This window comes from Genypterus blacodes, unplaced genomic scaffold, assembly GCF_046128005.1.
Source record: "Genypterus blacodes isolate CSIRO-AG114 ecotype Tasmania unplaced genomic scaffold, CSIRO-AGI_Gbla_v1 ptg000269l_1, whole genome shotgun sequence".
NCBI lineage: Eukaryota > Metazoa > Chordata > Actinopteri > Ophidiiformes > Ophidiidae > Genypterus > Genypterus blacodes.
The window spans coordinates 98,413-116,954 of NW_027467060.1; the positions used below are offsets into that span (position 1 = coordinate 98,413).

At 45.7% G+C, this 18,542-nt stretch overlaps 1 protein-coding gene across 1 annotated transcript; it reads right to left on the bottom strand.

Moving 5' to 3' along the window:
• Window positions 1-7,766: 7,766 nt before the first annotated feature.
• On the bottom strand, window positions 7,767-17,423 carry c1qtnf6b (C1q and TNF related 6b). The gene is made up of 3 exons (XM_076171733.1): window positions 16,932-17,423; window positions 14,035-14,227; window positions 7,767-9,626 (listed from the first exon to the last, which is right to left on the bottom strand). The coding sequence occupies exons 2-3, from the start codon at window positions 14,213-14,215 to the stop codon at window positions 9,079-9,081; spliced, it is 729 nt and encodes a 242-aa protein (XP_076027848.1). The 5' UTR covers window positions 14,216-14,227; window positions 16,932-17,423; the 3' UTR covers window positions 7,767-9,078.
• Window positions 17,424-18,542: the final 1,119 nt, after the last annotated feature.

The window sequence follows — 18,542 nt, forward strand, 5'->3', positions numbered from 1 at the left end:
AGAGCGCATAGGAACGTTTAGGACTCAGAGACACGACTCGCATAGGAACGTTTAGGACTCAGAGACACGACTTGGCTCAGGCGGGTCAGGATCGGCTGTGACTCGCCTGCCTCGGCATGGGACTTAGGTGGTCAAATTTGAGACTTGTGACTTGCAAGTGGATGGTGTTAGGATCCCATATCTGTGTTCATCCATACATCTGATTTGGCTTCTACACAAGTCTCTGTAGCGCACAATGCTCATTGTTCAATCCTGCCACCATGCACGACTAATCTGTAAAAGAAAGGAATAACGACAAAACAGCAAAATAAAAGGACTAAAACACACACACACACACACACACACACACACACACACTGAAGGTCACTCAGCCGTCTGGGAACCTGCAGCAGGACAGGAAATAGACTGCACAGTCATCTGAGGCCATGACACCACTGCAGTGCACTGAGCGGGGGTGTGTGTGTGTGTGTGTGTGTGTCTGTGTGTGTGTGTGTGTGGTTGAAGTGCCAGATCAGCCACAGTGGACAAGGGTGTAACATCACCCAGCCCAGACACATCCACTCAGGACCGCTGCTGTTATGAGACACACACACACACACACACACACACACACACACACATATGCCCATGTGTTTAGACTTGTACAATAATCAGAAATTGGCCTCAATGTTCCTGCTCCTCAGAAGATGAACTTTGGGTTCCTGAGTGACATCAAATAGCCTGCAGGATAGAAAACCTTCCAGTTTGTCAGCTACACTTATTTATTATCCATACACTGAAACACTTTGCATTCCTGAACCTTTCCTCCTCTTTTTGCCTCGATTCAGTGAGCAGCGTTTGTATTCTTGCCTGGATTCTGTTGCCAGTTGAAGATCAATAAAAAGAATCTCATCTCATTGTGTGTGTTTGTGTGTGTGTTTGTCCAACCTTCTGCTGACTGGCTCCATTATCGCAGCAGCTAATGACCTCTCCAATCAAAAGGCTTTTTCTCCTGAAATGAGCAGATGGATGGGGAACGGAGGAGGAAACCATTTGAAAACAGTGACATCGTCCTCCGGGCGACAGATGAGCCGCGTGGTCGCTCGGCGGGAAGGCGATGGGTCCGACGCGGCGAGCAATGCGTGTGGAAATCTGTTAGCTGAAATTGTTGTAATAAAGCGATCCAATCACCATACGAGCAGCATTCAGAGGATGAGGACGCACGGGGCTGCGAGGCAGAACACTGAGGAAGACTGGGGAACACGGAGGAACACTGAGGAACATCGAGGAACATCGAGGAACACTGGGGAACACTGAGGAACACTGAGGCCACGTTTGTGTACAAAGGGACAAAAATGTGCAAACGTTGAGACTTTGGCTCCGCCCCTAATCTGTAACCTCTCTCTCCAACCAAATGTGTCTCCATCCTGTGGCCTTCATCCAGATGTGCCGGCTGTCAGCACACATGACTCCTCCGTCTCTCCTCCGCCCCCGTGTCCTCACAGAGCTGAGTCACCACCATAGTACACACACACACAGGTATACACACACAAAGCAGCAGGTCGTCTCCTGGACATTCAGCACACTCACACACGTTTACACACAAAATGACGGGCTGTCTGGTTCCATTTTTGTCGCAAATTACAGACTCACTCACCCTGGTTACACTGACCCCACCCTGTGCTTTTCTGAGAGGCAAACACATTTACACGCACACACACACACACACACACACACACACACACACACACACACACACACACCATGCAATTTGGGAGCAATAGCCGTTCCTACTCGCCCGAGGCCTTCTGTAATCTTTGCTCTCCAGCTCTGCAGAGTTTCCATGTGCAGCAGCTTTACAGGACTTATTGATGCTGATGCGTGACGCCGCCGGCTCTCAGGCGTGTGTGTGTTTAGTTTGATGGAATCTCTGCATAATTTGATAAGTGTAACAACTCGTACCCCCTGCAGAGGGGGAGATGAGCTGACGTTCAGGGGAAATGACAAATATCAAACTCTTCAAATGTGTTCAGGCTTCAGGACACGTTAGGTAAGAGGACGCTACAGATTCTGCACTCTGGAGTCGTTAAGGATTTCCCTTGAGTTTGTAATCTATAAAAACAAACATGACGGGAGGATTTGTGTACCTGGAACATCTACACACTCATTATGGACGCCATGATGCTTCTCATAATCCATTCAACCCCCAATTCACAAACACTGAAGCAGACGCAGGAATCTTTCTCAAACAGATGGACGAGGAGACGAACAAGGGGATGAGACGCAGCTGAGGAGCAACCAGGACAACATGGGCCGGCTGAGGAGCAATCAGGACAACATGGGCCGGCTGAGGAGCAATCAGGACAACATGGGCCGGCTGAGGAGCAACCAGGACAACATGGGCCGGCTGAGGAGCAATCAGGACAACATGGGCCAGCTGAGGAGCAACCAGGACAACATGGGCCAGCTGAGGAGCAACCAGGACAACATGGGCCGGCTGAGGAGCAATCAGGACAACATGGGCCGGCTGAGGAGCAACCAGGACAGCATGGGCAAGCTGAGGAGCAACCGAGGCCCCACGAGGAGCAGCGGCGTGTGAATCGCCCAATCATGTCCAACTAGAAATCCAAACGATGATCATGATGTCATGTTTCTCACTCTGACTGGAGGTTGTTGTCCTTACTCTGCTGTTTTCAGTTCCAGTGTATTTGAGAGTTTGATCGTCTTCCTTTTTACCTTCTTATTTATTTGTGTCTTAAGAATGACTTGAATCAATGAATTAACTTTTAAAATGTTCTTATTTTGATTTGATTTTATAAATGTTTTCGTTAGCTTTGTTTTATTTGCTTGTATTTATTACTGGATTTTTTTTTCTTCCTGCCTCTTATCTGTGCACATCATCATCTTTTCTTCAATTCTGTCTTTTGTTTCAAATCATCCTGTTTTAAAAACCATACAAGTAAAAGTGATTGATTGATTGATTGATTGATTGATTGCTTGATTGATCGATTGATTGACTGAAATATGGTCACTCTCGTCTTTCATACATTTGCCTTTGTGATACAAAAGTGATGATCCCATTTTGATTTATTGAAGTCAAAATGATTACACACATGCATTTCCTGTTTTATTTTGTAGGATTTTCTGTTGTGTAAATCCGACCTGACTTCCTGCCCTTGCTTTTCCTGTCTTGTGTTACCTGATTGTCCTCACCTGTTCCCTGTGTGTATGTAGTCTGCGTCTGTCCCTCTTCTCTGGTTGGTTGGACCTCTTTGTGTTTTGTGTGAAAATCACCCACTGCAGCTTTAGTTAAGAATGTGAAGTTATTTTATGGGATTTATTTGAGTTCCGTAGCCACATTTCACCATTTCCATGTCACGTGATCTCATGACATGGCAGCGTGTTTTAATCTCTGCTTGCTTTGACTTTCAGTGCTTCTTCACCTTCTATTCATTGTGCAGTTGAATGAGTTTGGGTCGACTTCACCTCCTAACACTGAGACGAGCCTCACTGCCATCAGATCGTTCCCAAGAAAGTTGCATGGTTTCAGTTTTGTCTCACACACTCCTCCTTCACAGTGATTTGTCATATTTAGCAGATGGTTGCAGAGCGGACATAACTTCGTGTGTAGTTTCAGATTTCAAATTAAAATACAAACATTGGGTACCACAGTAAAAATGCAGCACGCAAAAGAATTTCAATATTTCAACAACAATCGGCTTTTGATTTCAGCTGTAACAGGTTGAGCACATAATGACCTTAAATGACTTCCATGTGTAGAAATTTGGCAGCACTTCCACTCACACACCTCGCGTGCACACACACGTCCCTGACAGTCGAGACGTCTTCAGGTATCGAGCAGCGAATCAGCTTACACCTCCCCAGCTTGACGCGGCGTGCTGTGCAGGCAGCAGATAAGAGCTCTGACCTGGGGCGAGTGTTTAGTAGTCTGTGTTTGTTCTTCAGTGCACAGAGAGGCACTGCAGCAAATCAAGGCGAGGATCAGAGGAGAAACCTTATCTGTCTCTTCAAAGATCACTCTGTCAGCTGTCTCTTCTGGCTCAGAGGACCAAACGTCTAAATTAGACTCTGGTATGGAGCTAAGTCAGGACAGAAAGGCCTTTTATTGTCTCTACATCTGCCAGAAAACCTTGGCACTCTTTTCACAAAGATTTTAAGGCAATGCTGATGCTGCTGCTGCGTCATGGCTGACAGTGCTCTACCCAGCACAACCGATAAATGTCTTAAATGTCTTACGTCTTAAGCACAGACACAGACTCCGGTACTACAGACGGATCCATAGGTACTAAGATTACCAAACAAGTCCTGGAGCAGCTACACAACAGAGAAGACGCTTGAATCTGTGTAGGGACAGATGACAGCTTGATATAAACGCGTTTGCTTAGAAGACGCTTAAATCTCATCAGGTAGCACATGGGTGTACACCGTCCCCCAGCAGGAAGTGAGAAACAGAACACAGTGTCCTTCCGCTTAGTTGTGCATTTTCACTTTTGGGAGAGGCTTTTATCCAAAGTGAGGCACAAGCAATGATCTGGAGAGAACAACAAGAGTCGGTGCCATGAAGCTAAGTTAGAGTCCGACAGGACGGAGGTGCAAAGAGGCAGAGCCTGGTGGAGGTACAGATCCCTCCTAGTTTCCACCTGAGCTAAATGCACCGTTTGTTTCGGAGGCACAGCTGGTCTATGGTCCGTTAAAACGTTTCTTAGGGTCGAGAAGATTTTCACCGGTAGCGGTGGGAGCACCAGACATCAGATTAGCTCTGCTCAGTGTGTTGACTACAGCTGTCAATATACTGAACACACACATTTTCAAGGATGGATTTAGTTTGGCTTATTCAAAATAAACCCAACTAACTATTGTGCAGACGCAGTGCAAGAGCAAAGGGAAGTGAACAATCGTGGGAAATACAAAAAGGCAAAATCCCCCTGGTAAAAGCTCTCTGTGGGGTTGATCTGCTTCACACCCCGAAGTAATGAGTGTGTTCAGACCTGGAATCCAACCAATGACACCACATGAAGTTTCTTCTAGAATGGAAGTTCAGAAAGCCAAAGATCTCTCCCGCTGGGGAATTAATGGTTGAGTCATTGGCGTTGGCGACCTCATCACCTCCTCACAGATCCGTGGTTGTTGCCGTGCTTTCCCTTCAAGTTGGACTTTGCCCCAAATGAAGTTGCGGTGACTGTGCGTGTACTCCAAAATTGTGTTGTTATGGCAGTGGATGGTGTTTTGAGCTGCAGCTCTCACCGCACCGACCTGCTCTGCTGGATCAAATCAATATTATTCCTCGAGTTCACGGAGCTGAAACCTCTCTACTTTGCAGTACAACCTGTGACATTCAGCACAGGATGCAAACAAAGCCAGCGGGTCAGATAACAGTCGGCCATTAGGGAGTTACAAGGAACTGAGGCTGTTACTAGAAGCCTGAGTGATGCTGGACGCCGCAATAGAAAATGTGCAAGTGATCCAGTAAGCCATGGCCCTCAGACACTGGGGTGATGCTCAACGGTTACCTTGTAGGCTGTGTGCTGTGTTTGACCAAAGTGTTGTGTTCTCCAACCTTTGACGCTACGAGTTCGTCCGAAACTGTAGCCATTTTTGTTTACACTGTGGAGCAACATCTGCAGTAGTTCTGAGGGTTTTCCTGTGATGTTTAATCCCTCACATTGCCTCCTGTCACCAACACTACAGTGATAGTAAAAACTACACATATGTGCCCCAAAACCTTAATTCATTCTTTATATTGTAATTTTTTCATGTCATCACCCCCTGACTGACACAAATCACAAATGATCCTATGGTTGATTTGATGTGTGTGTATGCTTTCTGTTACTCTCAGAGCGAAACAAAAAATGATGCAATGTGTTTGGATGCAGTTGAGGAAACAATGTTCACACTTTCTCTCCTATTTTGTCCTTCCTATTTAATAATCCTCATTTCATTGCCCATACATCCACAGATCCACATTTTTCACCATCTGTCACTGTCTCTGCACGCCCCGTGTCCCTTGTGGCCTGTGTTGGTGTGTGTTTGTGTTGGCAGTGGCTTTGCAAGAGCGTTACAACCTCCGCTCGCATCCGACGCGCCAAGAAAGTCGTATTGTTCACTTTGAATTCTGGGGCAAGGAAAGAAATGTAGGCTACTGCCAACAAAAAACTCAGAGGCCAAATGACCTCAGGGTGCCTCTATTAAGTCACACACACACACACACACACACACACACACAGAAAGGGGAGTATGGAGCCCTGAGGAATGATGCTGCTTGTTTTGGAGGTTATGTGAGAGGTTAGTTTGCTCTCCTCTCTTTAAGCACGCCGTCTTGCTGCGAGCGATGGTGAGGAGATGAACATGCTGGCATGTTTGTGTTTTAAAGTAGCAGTGTGTTTCGTCCTCCAAGCCGCCGTGCATATTTCCCTTAAACGTCTACTTCCATTGTTGTCTCTATCCTTCTGCTCCTACCTGCTTTGCTGCCCTGGTTTCCTCTCCTTCCACCGCTCGTTCCTGCCGCTTTCTGACAGGCAAGCGAGGTCAGAGGTCAGGTGGTCGCCATAAGAAGAGAGCTGCCTCTGCACACAGCCCTCACTTCCTGTTTCTGATCTGAGAGCAAACGGCTTTGTGTCACAAAGAGACGGAGGGGAAGGGGGGGTCCTCAGCCTCAGCCTCAGGCCTCAGCCTTCAACCTCTCAACCTAAATAAAGCTGCATCGTCTCAAAACAACCAGCCAGTTTCCTTCTGCTCCTCTTCTGCATTTTAAATTTAAATAAATAAATAAGGCTTTGTCTGCATGCAGGGCAGGAAACATTGCTGTGTTGGAAAAGACCAACAAGTGGCTACAATTTGATGTTTGCCAGCTGTTGACAGTTTGTCTTCACAGGGACAAAGGAACGTAAACAGTCCTTTCAGTCCGGTGTTTAGCACAATGCTGGGCTGTAACTGGAGGGTATTTTCTGCCATTGTGTTTGTTTTAATAGCGCTGAGTGCGGCCCCATGTCTGCAGCCAGCTCGTAAAAACCGAGTGATGCATCTGACTGTGAAGGTGTCTAGTTAAAGTACAGCACATAGTTGTTTTTTATGCGGAGTAAAGCAAGTGTGAAGTGGTTCAAAGTGTTAAGTGTCAGTGATTGTTCCTCATTTGAGCGATTCCAGTGTTTGGTTCCCTTTATGCAGCCTGTTGGTGTTGTTGTTGTGCATCGGGGGAAAATTAAATCCTCGCCTCATTTTTCTCTTTATAATTCTATAAAAATATTGCAAGTAAACAAAACTAAATTGGACGAACCTGAAGTTGGCCAAAGAAAACAAGATGAACTTCTCCTCCTTTAAGTTAACAGCTCCTCTACTCTGCGTAATGTAACAGCCTGCGCCAGTTTGCTGTTGGCAGGCGACGCGGGAAGCAGCTCAGATGGGCTGCTCTGTTTCCCAACAGTCGTTCAGATCTCCACTCCAGTCTTAAAGTATTTACAAAGCTGCAGTCTGCTTTTCCTCCAGCGAAGCCTCCCCGAGGACAGAATTACAGCTAATAGGAGAGATTCGGCCAAACAGATGGCGCTGGCACACCGCACACCCATCCGCTCATTCAAGAGTTTGGGTGTTTGCTCTCCTGTGTTTGGGTCTTTCAGAGTTTGGCCTTGATCGAGGCTTCAATCCCAAATTCCATTTTCTTTACATTCAATCTGAACAGAAGTAGATTATGTGGAGAGAAGGCAACTCCTCTGGAGAAATTGGGCAATATAACTAAATGAATGAAACGTCCAGGCAGCTGACTTCATGTGAAAAAAAGTGTAAAACATTTATTTTGTTATAATCAAGTCTTTTTGTTGTCCAGTGATACAGAACAAACAGAAACTTGGATAGTAGATAGTGATTAAATCTCTCTCTCTCCCACACACGCACACACAAACAGACACACAGGAACACACACATAGACAGTCTACCACCGACAGCATGAGGGATAGCAAGTTGAGGCTATAAAGACAAAGACTATACAGCTATTTACATGAACTGCTCTGCAGTCCGACGTCTGTGTGAGAATGAAGGACGTGCAATCATCCTCCACGGTCACGTATGATAACAGAACGTCACAGGTTTGCATGTTGACGCGGTCGGCTGCACTCAGAGGCAGCTGAGGATGAATGGCGAGCATATTCTAACCTGACAGAACGTGCAAAGGCCTCTGTGGAGGCGTCAGCCACAGGGGAAACGATGGACTGACAGTGGTGCAGAGTCATGAGGGGATTCATCCATGCATTCAAACCGTTTAGAAAGGGATTCATCAATGTAAACTTAAGTGATACTGCTTAAACCTTACAGTATTGGTGTGATTTGGTGTTTCAGTGTGCATAAGCTTATCTGTTTCAGTTTTCTCTTGCTTTGCTTTAAGATTTCGTGTTTTGTTTCTTTTATGTTTTCTGAATGCTTAAATTTAAGTCTCTTCACCAATTTTCAGGTCAATTTTCTGCTCGGTTACAGAAGGACGGAGCTCTGGTCGGGGTTTGGTTTATTCAGAGGCTCTTTATCATTTAAAGACAGACTAATCAAATCTTATTATTTATCATCTTTATGTTCAGTTCTCTATTCTTGAACCAATATGAATGGCAGAATTGAAATCTCTGAGAAACCCTCTGGGATCAGCAGGCCTCTGGGCAGAGCAACAAACTACACAACTACCACAGTAAGGAGCAGAATATGATCCTAACTCACTTTACAAACAGCTTCGGAATGCATCCATGAATTCATCATGATTAACCACTGAAGTCTCAGGCCTGTGCTTATAACTTTCAGCATTCTTATAACGATTGAGTTTGTGTCCCTGAAAGGAAAATAAGAGGAAATAGCAGCACGCCACAACAACAGAGACAAATGACTTACTTTTGTACAAAAGGTTCAATCTAGTGCAAAGGAAGTAATTTAACATGTTGTCTTAATTGTGTGAAGTGCTGCCGATCTCCTTATGTAAGATTTTAGTAGTTGTCCTTATTTATGAAAAGTATTCTAAAGCACAGTACTGATTTAGCACCAAACTTTCAATGTCCCACATTTGTTTGTCCTTTCTTGGAGCAAACCAATTCTCCCCCCGGCCCATTTTCACTGGACTTCAGGGGCCACCAGGTATCCGTTAAAGGTGATGTAAACATCCACGTCGTCACTGTAAACTGCGTTTTCCCTCTCCCTCTTGTAGAGTCGGACCCACACTTCGTCGTTGAGGGCCAGACTCATCATGACGCTCTGGCTCTGCATGATGGAGCGCTCGCTGGGCTGGGCGTACAGGATCACCTGCTCCTTGTCATTGTGCATCAGGTGCATATACGTCTCCTTGAAGTTCCAGGTGTGGATGTTGACGTTGAAGAAGTAGACCCCCGGCACGTAGCAGTAGAACTTGCCCTTGAACATGTTGAAGTGTTCGTGGAGGTTGACGAACACGGTGTCAAACAGCAGCGCCTGGTAATATTCCACGCTGTGCAGGGACTTACGCCGACCCACTGAGAAGGAAGAGTGAGGGATCTTGCAGGGGTCTCCCGGAGAGCCTGCCTGGCCCTTGCTGCCTTTAAGCCCCAGGGGTCCATGGAAGCCAGGTGGTCCTTCCAGACCTGGCTTGCCAGGTGTACCTTTGTCTCCTCGGTCTCCTTTGTCACCTGGAGAAGAAATACAGATGAGTGGTACAGGCAGACACAAGCACTTGATCTGTACTTCCATATCCATTTATATGAACCGTTTCACTGAGACTTGTGTTGACTGTACCGATCACAGTCATTCTAACCAAGTTAAGACTCTCCAACTCTTCACCAGGCGAATCCTGTAAATTCAACTCTTTTAGCCGTTTTTCAGCAGATAACCCAGCATTATTGACTTCTTCATTTGTGAGCGATGCCGACCTGCACCAGGTTTAGCCTACGTAATTGCATAATTGGTTTGCGGGACAACGTGTCATAGCAACCAGTTGGATTTCCAAGACACGAAAATGTCTTCATTGTTTTCACTTCTGAGGTTTTAACTTGATTGATCACGTTTCATATTATTGTTAAAACTTTCCATGACTTTTCCAAAATTTTGGCTATGGAAACCCTGAATCTTTACTCCCATAAAGAAAATCCCGGATCCACATGAGTTCTCCTGCAGAGCTCACAGTCCAAACAAGCCATAGAGTTTATCTGAGTCTTGGCTGCTGATCACATTTTGCCGTCTGCACTCTGCATTTTCAGCTTTTTGTTTTTGTCAGGGGTTACGAAACTGACTGTGGCTGGACTCTGACATTCCAAATGCTTCTTGTAAAACAGAACAACTTCTTTCAGCCAGGAGGGGTGACCAGGTCCACAAAATGACCGTCTAAACATATGAAGTGACTTTGTCCATAGTGGAGTTTGTGTTGATCTGTGTGTAAGTCGCAAATTGGCTGATGAACTATGCTCATGGACAATTTTTCTTTCATTTAGTGCAAGCATTTGATTTGATAATGATCAATTCCCAGAGAGCTAATAGATCATGGTAATCTATTCTTATATAGTGGGAAGGAGAAGCCTGTCTTGTTCAGATAACATCATCAACATTTTCAAAGTTTACCAACAGCATTTTGGAGACAGGCATGAAAAAAATGCCATCCCGTGGTCTAATGAGAGCAGATCCCTTAACACAGATCCTAAACCCCCAGTCTGGTCCCAGGAGAAAAGGCTTAATCCTCCTCGTCCTGTGAGCGATCAGAGTTTAACACACTGACTGATCCACAGAGGAGGAAGCCGTCGCTCTCTGCTTCCCCTCCTGCAGGCCCACAGTTAACAGCAGCGATCCTCCCCGAAACCATACAAAAGCATCTGTCCAGCTGTGAGAACAGACCGAAGGGCTCAGCAGCTCCTCTGCACCCAGTGACCTCAGATACATGGAACTGATTGCTGAACCTCAAATCAAATATTGACCTCATGTTCCCCACTAGTCCGCAAGCATTCTCTTGAAACTGAAACTTCTACTTAAGATTGATTGATTGATCCTTTAGATTTGAATCAAAAGAAGGTTTCCAGAGGTTAACATTAGGTAAAAAGCAGATCTCCTCCCTCAGATACTCTACTGATGAATAGCACAGTTGTGATTCCAGGGAATTCCAGCAATTACTCCAAGATGAAGTCTTGTCATTTTTAATCATTTTCACTCCCTTTGACTCAACGTGCCCTCATCTGCTTTCACTTCAGCGGGTGATTACTGCAACGCTTCAAAGTACAATCCCTTCTGTCAGAGCTGAATAAGCAAAAAAAACCCAATGGCGGATGACAGGAGACGATGACAGGAGACGATGACAGGAGACGATGGTGGCACCGTCTGTTTCAAACCTCCTCTGTGGAGACCATGGAGAGTTTCCTACTGCAGACTCTCTCCTAATGTATCAGATCACTGAGTTTTGATAGATTCATATTAAACTAATTGGCAGTGGGGTCTGGCTCTCCCTCTCTTTCTCAGAAGATGATTTCTTACTTAGATTCAGTGTTTGGAGCATTTGAGCCGCGATGTGACGCAGCTCTGCCCAGAAGTGCAGTGGGATCTATAATAAGGTGTCCCAGTCTCAGCCGTAGTGCTGCCAAGCCAAGGTTTCTACACTGATTTGTCAGATAAATTAGATTTTTCCATGCCGTTGCCATGGTGTCAAAAGTGAAGCTAACTACAGCAGCACTGTGGACGACACTGCAACTTCAACAACCACAAAGTTGTTCACCCTCTTAAGCCATCATTTATATTTTTCTGCTGATAACCTGGTGTGATTTAAACTCCATTAGCATTCTGCCCACAACAAGTCAAGCAAGTCGCTTCCAGCTAGCTCTAGCCGAGCAAAGGTTAGCAAAAGAAAAGCTGTGAAAAAGAAGCAAACCTTTGCCCAAACCACAGGAGACTTTGGAGCCGGCCTAAAATCCAGTATACATATCAGCATACAGCTCAGTCTGGGTTGTGGTTCATTGTTTAAGATTAGTTTGGATACTTTATCTCTGTGAGGGATGATGCTTCCACTGCATTACGTAACACTAATAAGCATAAAGCAAGTCAATGCCCATAAAACACAATTCAACATACAGGCACTCAAGAACCAAGGAGTGTGTTAGTGTATTGTTGTGGGTGTGTGTGTGTGTGTGTGTGATTTCTGCCACATAAGCAGGCTGAGTGCCAGGTGAGCGAGCCTGCCGAGGTCTCCCTCAGTGCACAGCTGCAATTCAACACTGCATTCCCTTTCATTACTTCATTGAATGGCAGAAGAGCTCCAATCCAAGACGACACACAGCTCCTCTGCCCGGGGGCTGACAGCTTCATCTATACATGGATCTCTTCTGTCTCAGCCATTTTCCACTAAAGACACCTAAGAAACTCAACCAATACGGAGTTAAATGGTTGAAGAACATGTGAGCACATGTATTGGATGGATGGATGGATGGATGGATGGATGGATGGATGGATGGATGGATGGATGGATGGATGGATGGATTATGTCATAACTCTGGAACAAATGCAACAAAGTTTTGATGGCAACTTATCATAGCAACTCAGATGGATCCTTCAGTTGCTTTGGGCCAGCAGGTGGCAACATGGTAACATAACTTAATGATCCTTGTTTCCATGCACTGTTTTGGCACTATACAAAACTCAAAGTTGCCAGAAGATAATCAGAATGATCGACTATTGTCCTGATGACGTTTCGGCGAACATGAGGGTTTGAGGGATGTACAATGAAATTTAGTTTAGTACTTCAGTTTGCATCTGCACAGTGACTTCCTGTGATCCTCCCTCTTAGGACATCACCTACTCTGTCCTAGCTCTTCCGATGCTCTTGTTTTCTAATCTTGTTTTCTAATCTTTCACTTCTAATCTGTCCTTTTGTTTTTTCGCATTCATCATAGTACCTAACTTATTGCACTTCTACTCTAGCTCTAGGTATGCTCTTAGCTGTTGGTTTAGGAAGGAAATGCGCTTACGATTTCTTGTGACCTGAAGTTCTTTTATCTACCTTTGTTGAACACACTTATTGTAAGTCGCTTTGGATAAAAGCGTCTGCTAAATGACCGTAATGAAATGTAATTTTAACTTAAGTTTCTTCCTCCTGCAGCTGTTTCAGCCCTCTAGTTGCAGATTGCTTTTGAACACTCTTCAATAGTTTGTGGTGCAGTGGCAATGAGGTTCCTCCACTAGAAGGTGGATCCTGGGTTCGTTCCCAGGTGGTGGGCACATTCTTCCTGCTGTGGGAAAGTAGCTTTACTCTCCAGAGCTACATACGTGTACATGTCTGTGTGAGGCTGCATTAAGATTTCCTTTGTCCTGGTTTAGAGATGGGATTGCTGATATGGGATTGGAACAGACTTGGCATATCCACTTATCAAAGGAGCAGCAGATAAAGAGTGATGACACGTTGTTAAAGCGCTCAGGCCAAGTTGGTTGCTAAGGCTTTGATATCAGATACACAAGTTCTCACAGGAACCTCTCCAGCTGTGTGAAAGCACTTCTCTAATACAAGAAGTCATTGTGTTTGTAATTCCTTTGTCTACTGCTGCCATTTCCTTCCCCCTAAAGACGTGGCTCATTCACACAGAAAACAAACATGCTCCATTGCTCCTCCACTCATCCACTCTAAGCAAGACATGATTCGCACAAGCTGTCGCAAACCCCAGTGTGACAGGGCTTAGCTGGGAGCGTGCGGGATTGATAGAAAAGTCAACAGTGCGTGACCGGCCCATTCAAGTGAGAGACGAGCTCATTAAGTACTTTGCTACTTCCGTCCATGCATCATGTCCGTCAGGTGTCGGGTTTGACATGCATGAGTTTCTCCTTTGCAGGGATTTTCTGTCAATATGAACCTGGAGTTGGTAGATCTGCGTCTACTTAGACAGTTACTTTGTCAGATAAACAAGCATCTGGAAAGGCAGAAGGGGTGGTGTGATTTAGTAAATGTAGTCACACAGATTGCTTTAATCAGTGCAGAACCGTACAACTATCCTGCAAAAATCAGCCTCTCTGTCAGATATGAGCCAACTTCCTGGGTTAAACTTCATGTCCCTCAGCTGATCGGGGCTCTGGTACCTTTGAGGATGGTCATGTTGATGACGGTGCGGACCTCTGGCATCTGGTATTGGGTGGCACCAGCCGGTGGCTCCAGGTGGTCGCAGCACCGTCGGCAGACTCTGGAGGGAGGTCGGGAGGGGGAAGGGACACAGCAGGCCAGGGGGAGGAGCAAAAGAAGCCTCAGACACACCCCCATCATGGCTATCGCAATCTGGTAGAGGGCAAACAGTGGAGGGGAGGGAAAGTGAGAAGAAACAGAGAGGATGAGATGATGGGCAGCAGAGAATAATCAGGCTTTGATCTCCGCGATTGGAGGTAGATTATGGATAAAAAAGACACACACACATACGCACACACACCTGGACTCCATTCTGTGTGACAACATCGTCAGTGATATAGAACTTTCTGCACGAATTGAAAAGATTTCCTCTACATTTTCAGGGTCTGTATAACGTGTTGGTCCAAACATGTGTTAGGCTCTCTGTCTCTCTCTCTCTCTCTCTGTCTCTCTTTCAAACACACACATACACAAACACAGAACTTGTCAAGGGCCTGTACATTACTGGCACGACATCAGTGTGTGAAGTACGTCTGAAAGATGAGGTGAAATAAGGAGAGAGAAACAGATCACTGAGCCTCTCTCCTCCCCAAACAGAGCAGCTCACTGCTGAAGCACAAGGCCTCCACCAAAACATGGAGAAATACAACTAAAAACTCATTCACTTCAAAAAAATGCAACACACAGGTTTGAAAGTTGTGTTTGGCAATGATCAGACTCCAGTCAGTGAAAGCTATGGTTACACACAAATTTATGGTTGACGGTCCTGCTTGGTTATGTAACGTTAACACACAACATATGGGGCTCAGCGAATGCTTTCATCCAGAGAGTCTTACAGTAAGAACCAAACAGAGCTGTGTTCTTTCCCCCACACATTTCACTGCACTCACAGGCTGAGCATCCAGAAATCTGACATGTCACGAACAATATTACACACCTGACTGTGAATCCAATCCCTTTTTTATTTCTGTGATTTCATTCCAAAGATCTGAAGGTCTTAAGTGTGACCTCATCATGACCCCCACCTTAGCGCTCTTGGAAACACCAATTGTCCATCCGTCCTCCGCTTGAATCCCAGTTTAGCTAAACTGGCAACAAAATTGGTTTCAGTAGCATCTTGCTGCATTAAATGCTCAGTTTCTTTCTTCTACGCCTTTGATAATCCACCAGGTTACATATTGGACTTGAATTGTAGCACTGTGGTGATTTATCTTCCCAGTCAGGCTCAGCAGCCTCTGTAACCTAAATCATAAGAGAAACCATCCATGTTGCGTCCCCCATCCGCTTCTTTCCAATCCTTCCTCCACTTATCTTCCTCTTTCTAGCTTCCCCTTCATCTACTTCCTGTCATCCGTCCTCATCAGCTGTAGTGTTCACAAAATCCAAACATGACATAAATCCTTTGAAAAGTGAGAGATTGGCAAAAACAAGACCGAGAGACAGACAGGAGAAAAAACTAAACAGGAAGGGGACGGATGAGAGCGATGAGAGGAGGATTCCCAGGAGTTTATAGAATGATGGAGGAGCGGTCACAGTGTTTGAGGTGATGGATGGAGCACACCATGAGGTGAAATGACTTAAAGGTTCTCTTTTCTCACACGTCGCTATGGCAAAATGCATTTCCTCTCATTTAAATGTAACTGCTTCAAGAAATGATATTTCAGTTCATTTTCAGTAAACCACAATAAAAACCAGCTGATTAAGGGGACTTCCATGCTCCCTAAAATAAAGACTGTCCACTAATAGGTGCTGTAGCACGGGGCAAATTGAAAGGATGGGAGGGAGATAGTCACAGTCCTCACCCAGAGAAAGTTCCTCCCTGCATGTGAGGAGTGAGCAGCGTGGGGTGACGAAACAAGCGCTTCCAACCCAGAGGGCCATTGTCCAGGTAAAGAGGAGCTACGATAGGCGTGCAAACACATCAGTCACATGGGGCTTCTAGCCAATCACTTGCTGTTTCCAACATGTCAGTGTTGCTGCTCTGGAGGCAAAGTGAGGGGAGGATTTCCCCACCAGCTTGTGTCTTCTGGGGGAAACAAATGATGATCTAATGAATTCCTTCTTTCCACAAATATTCTCTATAGTAATTTTGGACTTGAGTACCAACACAACAAATGTTTACTTGTAAACTAAAGCAGTGGGGGGCGGCACTATTTCACCTTTTTATGATATTTTATCTGCTTAGTTACAACTGAATATAACACACTACAAACTACAGGCTTAAAACCCCCACATGTGACTGGAGTCCCAGTGGAGTAGAGGTCATGTGACTCCAGTCCACAGCACTGCCTCACAAATTGGTCAATGGGAGTATGCTACATCATATTTTCCACCCCTCCCCCCAAAATCAGACCAAGAAATCTGTTACAGTATGCACACACACACACGCTGCTGTAAACTAACCACAACACTCATGTTGCCGTCATAATGAATTCATTTAAAAGAAGCCACGTCTGCAAAGCACAGAGCATCAGCTTGGCATGCAGCTGCAATCCGGATAACCACACACAACACACACACGCACGCACACAACACGCGCGCGCGCACGCAAGCACAACTGAAGACACACAAATATCAACACACTCGCAGGGACGCACGCCAGTAACGTGTCCGTGAGCGGCGTGTGTGGACGCGCACGCGCACAGTCCGGCTGCAGTCGGAACTTTTCCTCAAAGTGTTGCTGAGTTGGCGACTTAAGAGCAACTTCTTCACGTTTTCCCCGCATGCACGTGAACGCACCGCCGGCTCGTTTTCTGTCGGTCTGCCTCTCTTCCCCTCTTCCTCTCTTTCTGTCTGTGTTGCAGTTGTCATCCAGGTGCGTTACTCTGCAGAGATACAATGTCAAACGTTTTCTTACCTGCTGGAGTTTCACACAGCGCCTGAGGAAAAGACAAACTGCTCCTGTGTCAGAGAAAGAAAGAGAGGAGGAACAGCTGAGGAAGCTCTCTCTCTTTCTCTCTCTCTCTCTCTCTCAGCCTCTATCTTTCTCCCTCTTTCTCTGTCCCTCTGCCTCTCTCTCTCTGCCCCTCTCTCTCTCTCTCTCTCTCTCTCTCTCTCTCTCTCTCTCTCTCTCTCTATCTTTCTCCCTCTTTCTCTGTCTCTCTGTCCCTCTGCCTCTCTCTGTCCCCCCTCTCTCTCTCTCTCTGCCTCTCCTCTCTCTCTCTCCCTCCCTCTCTGACTCCCTCTCTCTCTGCCTCTATATTTCTCCCTCTTTCTCTGTCTCTCTGCCTCTCTCTCTCTGCCCCCTCTCTCTGTCTCTCTCACACTGCGTGTCTGTCTTTCACACATCAGTCATCATTAAAGAACCTCTCCATTCCTCCCTCACTCAGGTTTTAATGTGCCTTCTCTCTCTCTCTCTCTCTCTCTCTCTCTTTCTCAGTTTTTCTCCATTTCTTCCTTTCATTTCCATGCAGTCTTTCACTCAAACACAAACACACAGTTTCACTCCTCATTACCTCCAACCTCTCCCTCTCTTCATTCATCCTACCCCACCTCTTTTAGCACCCCTCTCTCCCTCCCTCCATTCTTCCCCTTGTACCCTCCATGTCCATTCCCCTTTAGTTTGTACAACACACATAAACAGTTTGTCATCTCACTCTCACTCTCCGTCTTTCTTTCACTCTTTCACCCCTCCGTCCATCATTTGTCTTTATTGTATCCACATGATTACGATAGTCCGGGCGGCTGAATTGTCTTTTCCTTTATCCTTTCAAAACAACATTATATCATCTCTCATAAACTGCCTCTGTTCTTCATTAATCAAACTCTATTTTATCTATAGCACAGAAATAAATTTTAAAGAAAGACCCCATTGTCCCATTGGCAGTCCAAAGTGCTAGCTTCAGCTACATAGCAGCAGTCCAGTGAGAGTTAAAGTGCATTACTAGCTATTGTGAAATGAGATGTTATGGTTATGAATGAATGAGACATGTGATCTTTTCCCATAGTGACAAGAAGCCAATGCTAGTTTGTGGCTAGCTCAGAAGGCTGGCAGCTCTTCTTAGGGCCATCTTCCCCCCAATGTTGTGGGATAAACACACACAAGTTTCAGACGACAACTAAATCAGGACAACCAGCTGAAAAAAAGAGGAAGAGTCTGAATCACGATGTCGTTTTGACCGGAGAGTTCTGCTTCTTGTGAAGTATTACCGGGGCCGACTGGAGTCACTTAGAGGCCGTGGCCCAGAGCCAAAGTCTACTCAGTTTAGTTGAAAAGATGGCGGCTGTAACAGTGAAAACAGGTTAATTATACGGCCCCTAATAAAGGTCCGTTGTTCCCAGCGGCACTTTACCAACCGGGAGTCTCTGCGAATGAACTCCATGTGCTTAAGCCTAGGGACGGGAATATGGATATCTGTCTGTGTGTGTGCGTGCGTGTGTGTGTGTCTATGCGACATCCCACAGACACACACATACCTGGAAGATGTTATCAACTGCACAGGGTTGCCATCGGCAGCAGCAGAGGTGA

What these genes read in the sequence shown, in the direction of transcription:
- c1qtnf6b (XM_076171733.1), bottom strand. Translation starts at nt 14,215, where the DNA reads ATGATGGGGGTGTGTCTGAGGCTTCTTTTGCTCCTCCCCCTGGCCTGC. An exon ending in CAACATGACCATCCTCAAAG is followed by an intron (nt 9,627 to 14,034) that starts GTACCAGAGCCC and finishes TTTCTTCTCCAG; the next exon opens with GTGACAAAGGAGACCGAGGA.